The sequence below is a fragment of the Ricinus communis genome, chromosome 4, assembly GCF_019578655.1.
Source record: "Ricinus communis isolate WT05 ecotype wild-type chromosome 4, ASM1957865v1, whole genome shotgun sequence".
Lineage (NCBI taxonomy): Eukaryota > Viridiplantae > Streptophyta > Magnoliopsida > Malpighiales > Euphorbiaceae > Ricinus > Ricinus communis.
In genome coordinates, this window is record NC_063259.1 from 28413342 (window position 1) to 28425136 (window position 11795).

At 35.3% G+C, this 11795-nt stretch overlaps 1 protein-coding gene and 1 long non-coding RNA gene across 4 annotated transcripts; one reads left to right on the top strand and one right to left on the bottom strand.

Moving 5' to 3' along the window:
• Positions 1–229: 229 nt before the first annotated feature.
• Positions 230–2264, top strand: LOC112536146. The gene is made up of 2 exons (XR_007215507.1): positions 230–450; positions 851–2264. It is a non-coding gene; the product is annotated as an uncharacterized LOC112536146 (long non-coding RNA).
• A 1007-nt stretch (positions 2265–3271) lies between these two features.
• LOC8275496 (signal recognition particle subunit SRP68) lies at positions 3272–11121 on the bottom strand. 3 transcript variants are annotated; one of them, XM_002511049.4, is made up of 14 exons: positions 10962–11121; positions 10653–10755; positions 10423–10489; positions 10212–10322; positions 9500–9695; positions 8644–8729; positions 7521–7716; positions 6949–7060; positions 6144–6271; positions 5769–5975; positions 5577–5686; positions 4771–4900; positions 4377–4526; positions 3272–3783 (listed from the first exon to the last, which is right to left on the bottom strand). In XM_002511049.4, exons 2-14 carry the CDS (start codon positions 10741–10743, stop codon positions 3562–3564), a joined length of 1806 nt encoding a protein of 601 aa, XP_002511095.3. In that variant the 5' UTR covers positions 10744–10755; positions 10962–11121; the 3' UTR covers positions 3272–3561. The 3 variants fall into 3 exon arrangements, with proteins under 3 accessions (XP_002511095.3, XP_015581644.2, XP_048228902.1); XM_015726158.3 differs by having other exon boundaries at positions 10917–11097; XM_048372945.1 differs by lacking the exons at positions 10423–10489; positions 10653–10755; positions 10962–11121 and having other exon boundaries at positions 9500–9703; positions 10212–10328.
• Positions 11122–11795: the final 674 nt, after the last annotated feature.

Consider the following 11795-nt stretch of genomic DNA (forward strand, 5'->3'; position numbering starts at 1 on the left):
TTACATCATTTAATTTAACTTATTTACTTATATTTTTATAATTTTATTTCATTAATTATAATTTATTTTAAATATAATATTAATTTATTTGAAATAAATTATATATTTAGTATTTATAATTCATTGTAATTTTATATATAAGAATTTATTTGCAAATAACATAAATTTTTAATTTTAAGTTTTCTTTTTAAATTTTCTCATGCAAGGATCCGGACCCGGATTCTTTTGCAATATCTCATCTCTCGAAGGGTCGAGGCCCAGAGGGCGCGGGTACTCTTTCTTTTCTATCGTCCTTTTCAGGTTTGCCAACTTTGGCATGGGTTATCTGCTGCACTGCATTCTTCTCCTACTTCAATGAGCGTTGCCACTCTGACAATTCATTCAGCCAACAAACACACATTTTCTCTTTTATATCTCTTTTGAATCAGATAATGAATCATGAGAAAAGAGGTTTGTTTTGCTTTCCATTCATATGGATTCTTTTTCCTTTTCACTGTCTGGACTTTGGACTCCTTAGTTTTTTCTTTTTCTCCTTTAAATGCATTTTATGGCAATACTTTGCTTCCTAATTAAAGTTCTGCTCTTTTTTGTTTTTCCTTTATAATTTTGTGCGGATATCTGTATTCATTTGATTATACTGTTAGTTGTGTAAGGTATAAAGCTCCTTAATTTGAGCCGTTATAAATTAGTTGATCATTTATATATGAAGAGTTCGCATTTGCCAATCAAAGGGCTGTTTTGGGAAAGACAATAATGGAAACACTTCTTTGATTATGGGTTGTATTTAGTTGAATATGAAATTCATATTTGAATTTTTCTATGTCTGAATCCTTTTTCCCCTTAATTTCAGGTGTGCTGTAACCGGAGTTAATGGTTTTGATGCTCTCAACTTGAAGAGTAAAAGAGGGAGGATAAATATAGGTTGGCACCTAGCTCATGTGTAATTCTGGTAGTTTTTGAGAACTAGCATTTGAAATCCAGTATAATAAACGATGAATCAAGTGATGTTGCAGGCTTTTAGAGAAAAAGAAGTGGCTGAAAAGATGATGTTTGCAATGACTTTGCTAGTGCCAGAGATCACTTGCTTAAGGAAAAAAAGCTTAATCCTGCATTTGATAACATTATTTCTATGTTAACGCTATGTGACATACTAACTGCTGCTAGGATTGAGATTCCAGGTGGCAGAATTGATCATTATTGGGTCCTTCAGGTTATGCCCTCTCCTACATTTGCTGATATTCAAAGCCAATACCATAAATTCGTTGATTTGTTGCAGCCTATCAGGACACAGTTTCCTTGCAAATTGGCAATGCATCTCCTACAGGATGCATTTGAAGTCCTTAGAGACCAAAGGAAGGGTGTTGAGTTCGACTTGAAGAGGATTACAAGCTGGGAGAAATATAAATCTTTTGATTTGCAACCATCAAGCTGCCAGAGTAGCCTAAATAAAGAAAGTGCAAGTTCTTCACAGAGCTCTTCAGCGTAGCTTAACATGTGAGGGGAGATGTAAACCTGCCGAAATGCTTCCAAAAATTGATGCAACTTCTGCAACAGATAAAGTGAATTTGGAATACATGCATAAACAAAAAGTGGAAGTGATTGTTGAAGAGCTGAATTTGTCTAATCTGAAGTCTGAATGGAATATTCAGGCAGAGGTAAACAAATATGCGGACAATGTAAATTTGCTGACTGCATTGCAGCCTACAAGCTTAGAGGAGAATTTATATTCTTCTTTAGAAGCTACATGGCAGAAAAGACTTCTCCAGGATTTATACAACTTTGAGGATGATAGGAAATTTCGGCATTTCGAGGCAGGGCAAATTTGGGTCGTTACTCATAGAGGTAATCAGCATCATAATTTCCGGTATGCTCGCATTGATTGAACAACAAAAGCAGCAACTTGTGTTACATGGTTGAAACCAATCCCTGTTACTTCTAGCGAGAGAAGGTGGTGTGGTGCAGGTTTGCCCGTCGTTTGTGGCTCGTTGAAAGTAAATTCAGAGATGCAGATGAGTATTGAGGTCAGATGGCCCTCAATTGCATACTACAAATGCTCTTGGGTTCATGGTGTAACAGAGAAGCAATTTGAAGTTTACCCGAAAAGGGTTGAGATTTGGGCAGTTTACAAGGACTGGATTCTTGATGATTGGTCCTGTAATCCTGATTCTGTGAAAAGATGCAATTTTTGAGTTAGTTGAAATCATCTCAGATTTTTCAAAATGTTTAGGTTCTTATGGAGCATGTCTGGTAAAGGTTGATGGTTTCACAAGCATCTTTGAGAGACAAACAATTGGAGGGAATCCTGTCACTTTTCATATACCACCAAGCAACCTGTACATCTTCTCTCATATTGTTCTAGCATATAGATTCAAAGGCGAAGAGCTTGATAAAATCGTTGAAGGGATGCTTGAGCTTGATCAGCAGGCTTTGCCAGATTACATGATTCAAGACACCAGCACCCACAAGGGACACACGACGCAAACGAAGGTGTCTTACCTGATGCTAATTTGGTTACTTAATCTAAGTTGGGAGAGAGATGTATAGAATAGAAGAGAGAGATATGTAGAGCTTCGTAATAGATTTGAGATATGTTTTTCCTCCATTAATGACCCTTTTTTCCAGCTCTTACATTTATTCTTAAACACTAGGATTAAATTACAATAAAAAAATTAGAGCAAGTAAGAATTATTAGTATTTTATTGTCAAATTGAACTTTTCCTAAATCCTTTAACTACGAGGTCAAACCTGGGGCACATAGTGATTAACTATAGAATAAACAATCAAGCTCGATACCACGTGAAGATGGCGGAATACAAAAGTTATTAGTGCCAAATTGTCCAAATTTTGTTGGGCTCTTCAGAAGGAGATGGGTAAACAATATTGAAACTTGAAGAAGTGCAAGTCTAACTGACTTTCCAGATTTAATCTGACTCGTAGGGTTTCTAGAGCAGATGGTTATAACTTTTCCGATAGAACCCCTGCTTTCTAAGTGCCTGGAATTGGCGAGTATGGGATACCAGAAGATGCTTGGCATTTGGAACCTCTTGTTTTTGGCCTTCCAAGCCTGGAAACTGGTGATAATATATAAAGAGCCTCATTCTACACAGATTTAATACTATGGATTCCGCCAAAAATAATGTATCAAAAACATAACAGTTTGCATATCAGGACTTTATTTCCGGCTCAATACCAGCGGCTAAAAGCCAAGCAAAACCCTGCAAATTCCAAGGTTTTATTAGGCATCCATCTCCATTCAAATTTTACCAAATCATTGCATAATTAGGTTTGCTCTCTTGTATCTCATTTCGACCAAAATATAAAAGATGAATAACATTCACATTTCTACTTTCAACTCGTCACTAAAACTAATAGGGCCTAGGCCAAGATTATCAATTAACCTAAAAGTCAAAAGGAAAAACCGTCATGGAAATTAAATGAATAAAATTCAAACCCCCAGCTTCTGACTACACAGCAAATGCCTCCCATACCTCACTAAATAGCTCATTTTGCTTCTTTTCTTTCCTGGTTTATTGAGTTAATCAAATCCTCATTCTACGCAACTCAACGCCAGAGCCTACTAATGAAGCCTTTCTTATCCTTCTTCATCCTGTTTTCTAAAGACGGGAAATCAATATAATTATAGGCAAGGTCTAGAATGATGGGGTTTCGAGGTATTGTTTGGAAGGCTGGAGGGAAGACTTCAATCCGAGGAGGAGCTTTCACATGTGGATCACCAACTGCTGATTCATAGACATCAAGTTTCTCAAGAAGGAATTTCTCTACCTGAAACATTCAAACAGCAACCAAGGTAAGGCTTACGCACAGCAGAGCAACATTATTTACTCAAATGCAAGTATGACAAATATATGGATCGAGGCAGTATTCTTCCATCTTGTAGAATAGTAGAAACATAACATTCAATACATTGCAGTCCTACTTATATATACATGACAAGTTATGCTTCAGAATTACCCTGGCCCCATTTAAGTAGCAGTGAAGTTCAAATAATACAAAATAATAAAAATTTGTCCACCTGCTACTCTAACAGTGACATAACTATGTTGTGGGTCAAAAGCATTAATCTGAACCACATCAAGGACCATAGAATACTCCTCAGAACCAAACATTAACCCCATTGATCCACAGGAGACTACACAATTGCTTTGCTTAAACATCACACTGGCAATTTTTTATGCCAGCAGTCTGATATGCACTGCTAAGTGTGTGGACATAAGATAGAAGCCAGCTGACAAGCCTATATAAACCATTGCATGCCTGGATTATTTTATTGTTATTCCCCAATTGTATAGTCAAGATCAAATTATGCCCGGTTAATTTTATAGAAAAACAGAAAAAAAGAAACACTCAGAATATACCTTCTTGTCACCTCCACTTAATGATATTGCAGAAACTTTTTTCGAGAGGTTTTCTGGAGCCTTCTCATCCTCCATAATTCCTGATGCATGCTCTATACAACTATTAGATCTGCACTCGTTGTACAAAGTCTTCAGCTCTTTCACCATTATCTGTTTATGCAAAACAATCAAACAATAAAGTAATTTCACATAGAACAAGTTAATACGTCAACAAAAACCCATAACTTCAATTAATGCAATGCCACCTGCTACTCTCAAATTAGAGGCAATAATAGCAATTTCTAAGAATTATTTACCATGCAAGTAAGGAATCTATTCACTAAAGATTGGTAAGTGATTTTAATTAATGCAATGCCATATTAACTGCCAAAACAAAATGTTTTAGCTAAATCACCTCATCAGTGTTATTAAGAGATTGAAACTTCTGTAGGGCATTCTCAGAAAGGGAACGAGCACGGCAATATAATGAGTACGCTTCTGTTCTCTTCCCAGCTAAACTATAAGATTTTGCTAGGTAAAAGCACCTGCAGAGAGGTGAGGAAGCATAAAAAGGTTAGACACCAAAAGAGAACCTTGATATTAATAACACACTTAAAAAATCACAGCTGCTAAGCTTTTCCCGAAAGCAAATTGCACCAACACTACATGCCTTAGCATTAAAGGATGACAATCTGAAAACATGGCAACCAGAATAAGGCCCTAGCACTACCAATTAGATGTAGAACAAACTTCTTGTGGAGGTAGTGTACCTAAACGACCAACATTTTTCCACCTCGAACAGATTTGGCAAGAGACAAACTGACAAGGAGATGAGCACAGACCAAATGATGATGTTCAAACAAATGAGCAATGACAATGGCCACAGCAGAATATGAAACAATACTACCAAGTAATATGCAACAAGAACTCATTGAGAAGTAACAGGCACAATAATAGTCATATATGGCAAAGACTTGCAGGAAAACAAAAGGCAAGAGATTAAGAAACTGAGCAATATAAAGGAGAAACTAAAAGAAAATGAATGATGGTAGATATCATTTCATGAAGCCAAGATATGCATGTCTTTGTGTAAAATCCTGCAATAAAATAATTATAGCTGACCCCAAATAGATGAGAGCGATTATAATTTGCAAATCAGGTTCTATAGGAAAATTGGAAATGCAGTACAAGTTCAATCAAATTAGAAGGGATTCTCATTACCTTTGTGCTCGGAAAGCCAAACTCCTAAGTGCACAATCTTCAGAGAATGCAACTTCCTCAGGCTTTGTGTCTCTTCCGGAACTAACCAAGTCAGAAAGATCAGATGTATTCTGTCATATGTTACAAGATTAAAGGGTTAGCTACTTAGAGAAAAAGCATGCTGAAAACACATAGCATGGATGGAATTGTAACCTGTAATAAAAGATCATACAAGCGAACAAGTTCCTCAGGCCTGGTCAGTTTCTCATTTTTGTCATCACGGCGTTTAATAAATTTACTCTTTGCAATGCTAACCAACAGCTGGTTACGCTCAATTGTTCGTTGTCCTAGCACAGCACTAACAGCTTTGTCAAGGCCACTTAAGTCGTCTTTGACACTATCAGCATTGCCTGCACTCACCTAGAGAATGCAATATGGTCAGGAATACAAGTCCCAAAGGTTGGGACAAAGAACACATCACACAACTAAATGACCAATGAAAACGAAAAATATCCAGTTCATGTTACAATTAAAAAGCAAAACCTATAGTTTTGAGAAAAATTTAGCACCACTGGTTAAATTCCATACCAAATCACTGCGAATACAGCTTCGAGCTTCATGATATGCAGCAAAAATTTTGTCAAAGACGACTAATTTTTTCTCCGCTGGGAGTGAATCTGCTGCAGAACCATGCAAATCCTTCTCTAATTCTTGAGCTGAGGAAATCATCAGACAACAAACAGAACTTCAGGATCTGTGGGAACGATAAAAATAAATTGCGGGGAAACATAGACATGCAGATAATGTGCAAGCAACTGCCTCAGATGAAACTTCATTTGTTATGGCAACATAAAGACAAAGATACTCATTTCTAACTAACAGATTGGGAAAAAAAGAGAAATACTATTACAGCTTAAAAATGACAACAAGGCTTCCTAATATGGAAATGCACAACTTCACAAGTACGCTAGACTTATGCCAAATACCAACATTTGCCTATAAGTCCTGATGACAGCCGATTATCAACCAAACCTCATATTGCATAAGCTTGATTGGTCAGCTGAAAAGAACAAGGATAGAAAATACCATATAAGATTGGCTTCTAAGACAATATACCTAGAAATACAAGTTCATAAGTGCACATGAACAAGGTTATAAATGTTAAACTTTTGGTTTAATGGTCAACAATTTATACATACAGGATTATCCTCGATCCTTTTAGGTGTCCCATAACTGATATTTATTCCACAGGGATTGGCAACTTTTGGGATATTCAATGATAGTGTTCTAGTATTCACTTATTAAAATCCAAGATAATTGCACATGAAATAATAGATAACATTTCTGAGACTAAGTGTAACCCTTGAATCATATATTAGTATCAAATTGTAACCTTTTAATATGGCAACCCTAGTTTTTGCATTGGATATTGGAAATTTATGACCAAGCCAATGAAACTCAGTCAGGGAAGCTGCCTGTTGAGACCTTGCCTCAGCCATAACAGCCTGCAAAGAAAAGGTAATATAAGAAAATCAAAGCAAGATAAATGAAAAATGTATGTTCAAAAAATAATGATTCACATTTTGCAGGAAGGAAAGATACTAAAGTCAGAAAGTTCAAAATCATCAAAAATATCTTATCTAGATAGACGATCATTAACTCATCTTGTATGCATTAGACGGCATAACAAGGCTTGAAATGGAGAAGTCTAACATCTAACATGAGATTTGGCTTACACTGCTGAAGCATGCAAGATCTGCTATACAATTGGATCTAAAATGGGATCAACCATTGTCCTTTCTAAAATAAATAGCTTTTCAAAGAAGCTGCTGGACAACACAAGATAAGCAGACACTGGTTTCACGACAGCAAAAGCAGGACCAGAAAAATCAATGAGATTGCGTCCTAGATCCAAAAAAACACTGGCCATTGCACCTGCATTCCGACTTAAATAACTAGACTCACCTCCATTTTAGTTTTGAAGAGGTCTAGTGCAGGACCTTCCATCTCACCAATTTGTAGGAGGTCAGAGGTTTGTAGATTAGACTGGCCAATTTTGTGCCGGCAGTATCGAATACTGGGTTCAAGCTCTTCAACACGCTCACGGCATAAAACTTGATTTTCCAGGTCTCCATATTTCCCAAGTTCCTCATAAACAGCTCTGGATAAACAATTTCATCAAGAACAATATTTAATTAACAAAAAGAGAAAATAGCAACTGTAGCTTGCTAACTGAGATGTAACAGCCTTATCCGATAGATTATAAGAATTTTTAAATGTGGAGCCCAACAAAAGCAATAGCGAAAAAGGATATAACAACATTAATTAATAATTCATCAAGACAAATATTTAACTTCTAAATCAAGTGCAGCATCATCTCTTCTTCATATTATTCTAACTTATTTTGAATAGAGTATCTCTGTCTGCGAAACTGATTCACTGTTCACTATTTGAAAAGGACAATCGGAATGGGAGAAAAGAAAACACAAAGGATGACAAACACTATAAGAAAGTCACACACTTAAATCAAATTCCAGCATGGTAAACTAATAGCAAGCTTTATTTTTTGAATAAATGAAAGCGAACTGATTATATTAAGTCTATCTCTTTTATTACTTCTACTCATAAGGAAGAAAAAGGTGTTTAAATGATAATGTATATGTACGACTAATTACTTCTCAACCCCAATAATCCAACTTCTCCATTAAGATCATTTCAGGCCTGTTTTGCAGTTCTTGAAATCACACTTTCTACCACAAACATTGAATTATATAAGGATACTGAACCTAAGGATTGGGGCAAATAGATGAAATTGAAATTAAAATCAAATTCCATCATAATTATTAGAGGTTCCCAAACAAATTGGTCAACTAGTGGGAAAAGAAAGCATGAGATTGACTCGTTAGAGTATGCTACTATGTCTAAAATATCATTTTTCCTGAAACTCGTGCATGCCAATCCCCCTTCTGCCCCTTCCCTCTCTTTGCTCTCACCAGAAAAGCAAAAATCTTTAAAGCTTACAGAATAGAGATCTTATATATTCTAAAATGCTAAAAGATAGATACAAATGATGGATAGAAGGATAGACCTGGCACTTATGAAATTCTTCAATGCGGTGTCCCAATTCCGGTCTTGTTCAAACAACAAGTTGCCATTCATATAGGCTGCATAAGCCTACAAATTTGGTACATAAATATTTGATTTAGATTGGAGAACAATATCACACTTGATTAAACATAGGAAGGGTCCAAACAGGCAGTATAAATTCAGCAGAAGTAAGAGTAATAATGAAAAAGAAGTCAACCAAGAAAATGACGAAAACATGCCCACTAAAATATAATAAGCAGATGACTGTATATCTAACAGGATTCTGCTGTTTAATTTACAGATGCCTGGGAACCCTCAAGTTCCTCAAGTAGGAAGAGGATGAAACTTAAAAATTCAAATGCATGCCTCAGATGCATTGGGAATGTCTTAAGACTCTCATGCATCATTGAAGCCAACGCTTTCAGTTTCTTGTGAATAAATAACCGGTAGTTCAAAGTTGCACAACAGAAAACTCCAGCAAATCAAACATAATCCTTAGATATTTTTCCAAAAGAAATACAATACAATAACTATTCATAATAATGGTAGCCTCAAAAGCTTCAAAAAAATGCACTGGAGAACTAGTTTAAAAGCAGAAGTAGAATAGTCAACAGACACTAAGTAGCTCCCTCAACCATGAGTGCTTAGCCAAGTCCACGACCATTACGACATATTTTACTTCAACACTAATGTTTATTTATAATGGAAAGCAATCTAATTAAAGAATCCCAAACTGAGCAATCACCATACCCTCCAAACTCATGTACATGATTAGAACTAAATTGCATTATAATAAAATGGGCCTACGAGAGACCAAACGCTGCACATGAATAGAAATAACCAAAACAGAGGCACACCTCAGCTTCTAAAGATGTCCTGGAATCTCCCTTGGCGGCACACAACTGTGAGAAAAGGTTAGCCCATTGTACTGCCTTCCTTAGTCTCCCGATCAAATAAATGCGCTGCCGCGCATTTGGACCATCTGGAAGCTGTCGTTTCTCCATAGCATGGCTCCAAGCTCTCTCCGCCGAATAAAGAACCAGATGCAGAAATCTATTTCTCTTTCAAATGAAACAAATTACAAACTTGAAAAACTATGAAACAATTGCACCATCCTATCAATATCAACGCCAGTATTTACTCAAATAGTTGTTTCAAACTTAGTAAACAAAGCAACCGCCACTCTCTCCAAAATGGATTTTTCAAGCAGCACGAATACGAGGATATAATCTTGAGATGAATAAAGACTTATCAATTATTTCATCAATTTCGACTCTTACTTCTAGAGTAAAATGCCTCATGACCTATAAGAAAGGTACAAAGTACAATAAATAAATTAAAAAAAGCATCTCATTTCTAGAAAACATATGAACAAAGAAAATGATTAATTTATAAATCTCAAGTACCTTACTTTAATTTTTAACATATAGACACAAAAAATAAAAACATAATATGCCTCTTTTCCTCGATGCAATGGATAATCAGCCAACATAACAAGAAAAATACCTGAAGTGAGATTATCTAAACTATGAAAAAGAGTAAAGATAAGTTAAAATCAACAAGACATACCTCACTTCAGTAACAGTGGATTCAGTAATGGCTCTGCGAGTATATTTACCACGGCCATGAGTAAACTTCAATGATTTATATAACCTCCTCAACCGAGCAGTACAATACCTCCTGAGCTTAATTAAAATTAGTCGAGTCAATCGCAACATTAGCATTATGAAAAAAAAGAAGTTCCTAACACTACTAGACAGCTATAAATAAAAGTTTGTACCGATATCGCGTGTAGTCCCCATGGCGCAAACCATGTTGCATCTGTGCAGACTTCAAGAGCTGCAACACTGATTAATAATTAAAAGAGAAAATCATATCAATACTCCAGTCAATTCACATAAGCTCAGTACTGTTTGTTAATTTTGCAATATTCAAATAATTTTTATATGTATGTTTATAAATGAATAGAGAAAATTGGATTTTGTATATATAGATTAAAGAGCAAATAACCGTTAATTGAATATCTAGGGCTGATCTGCTCGGAATTGTTCGATTTTGGACCGTCAATATCCATTGCCATTGTTTCACTTTCTTTCCCCATCAATCCTTCAATCTGAACAGTGGTCATATAAAATGACATTAACAATGATCATGCTGTTTTTTTTTTGTTCGATAAAATCCAACTATAAAATTAACTTCCAAAATGAAAAAGAAAATGAAGGTTTAATTTTAACAGCACTTTTTAGATCTGGAAATTGACGATTAATATTATACCAAATATATTTTAAAAAAGCTTTGCCAGCGAATTGTACGAAATACCCTTTCAGACGGTGAATGGAGCTGCTCGAGACGGATGAATGCTCCGATGCGTTCTTAGGCGGCTTGTGTGCCTCCGGAACTGTTCTTGGTTTTTAAGTTTTGTTCCTGCTTTGGGTTTCTTTGGTTCCTCGTGCCGTGATAAAATACAAACGCTACCTTCCAACTCTAGCGAACGACGAGGCTTGAACCAACGACGTGACGCACAGAAAGATGCGACAGAAGACTTCATTTTAAGTAATAATAAAACTATTAATAATAATACAATAAAATGTTTACAATTAATCGATTGAGAATTTATATATATATATATTTTATTCATAAAAAGCTCAATAACCGAATATCACATAATACAGAGATGAAAGTTTGAATGAGCCATCAATTTCGCTAATTGAATTAGATTTCGAATATGAATTTATATATATTTTTTTCAAATTAGTTTATCCGTCAACTAAAATTATATTCATTTCAAATGAATTTAACATATAGTCATATTATCATTTAATAAATAATTCATAACTTTTTTAAAGAAATTTTTTTTTGAAACAATTTTTTAAGTAAAATTCTAATCGTGTGAAATATCCACCCTTAAATAAATAAACATATATAATATACATATATAAAATGTTTAGGCGTCAAATAATGCATTAATTGGAAAAATATAAGAACTATTATAGATTTGTCCGTTAGTTCCAGGATGCAAACAAACACCTGAGATAGGGGAGGTTTGCTGGCAGGTTTTCTCAGATTTGAGACGCATAATCTTGGAACAATAGGTGCATATTTCAGCAGAAAGAACCAAATGGAAGATCATGAGATAGGAGAGATTCGCTGGCA

Excerpts from the sequence above, each read along its gene's own strand:
- LOC8275496 (XM_002511049.4), bottom strand. The coding sequence starts at position 10,743 with ATGGGGAAAGAAAGTGAAACAATGGCAATGGATATTGACGGTCCAAAA. Across the intron at positions 7,717-8,643 it reads AAGAATTTCATAAGTGCCAG|AGCTGTTTATGAGGAACTTG; the intron begins GTCTATCCTTCT and ends TTGTTTATCCAG. Across the intron at positions 4,527-4,770 it reads CTCTTAATAACACTGATGAG|ATAATGGTGAAAGAGCTGAA; the intron begins GTGATTTAGCTA and ends TTGCATAAACAG.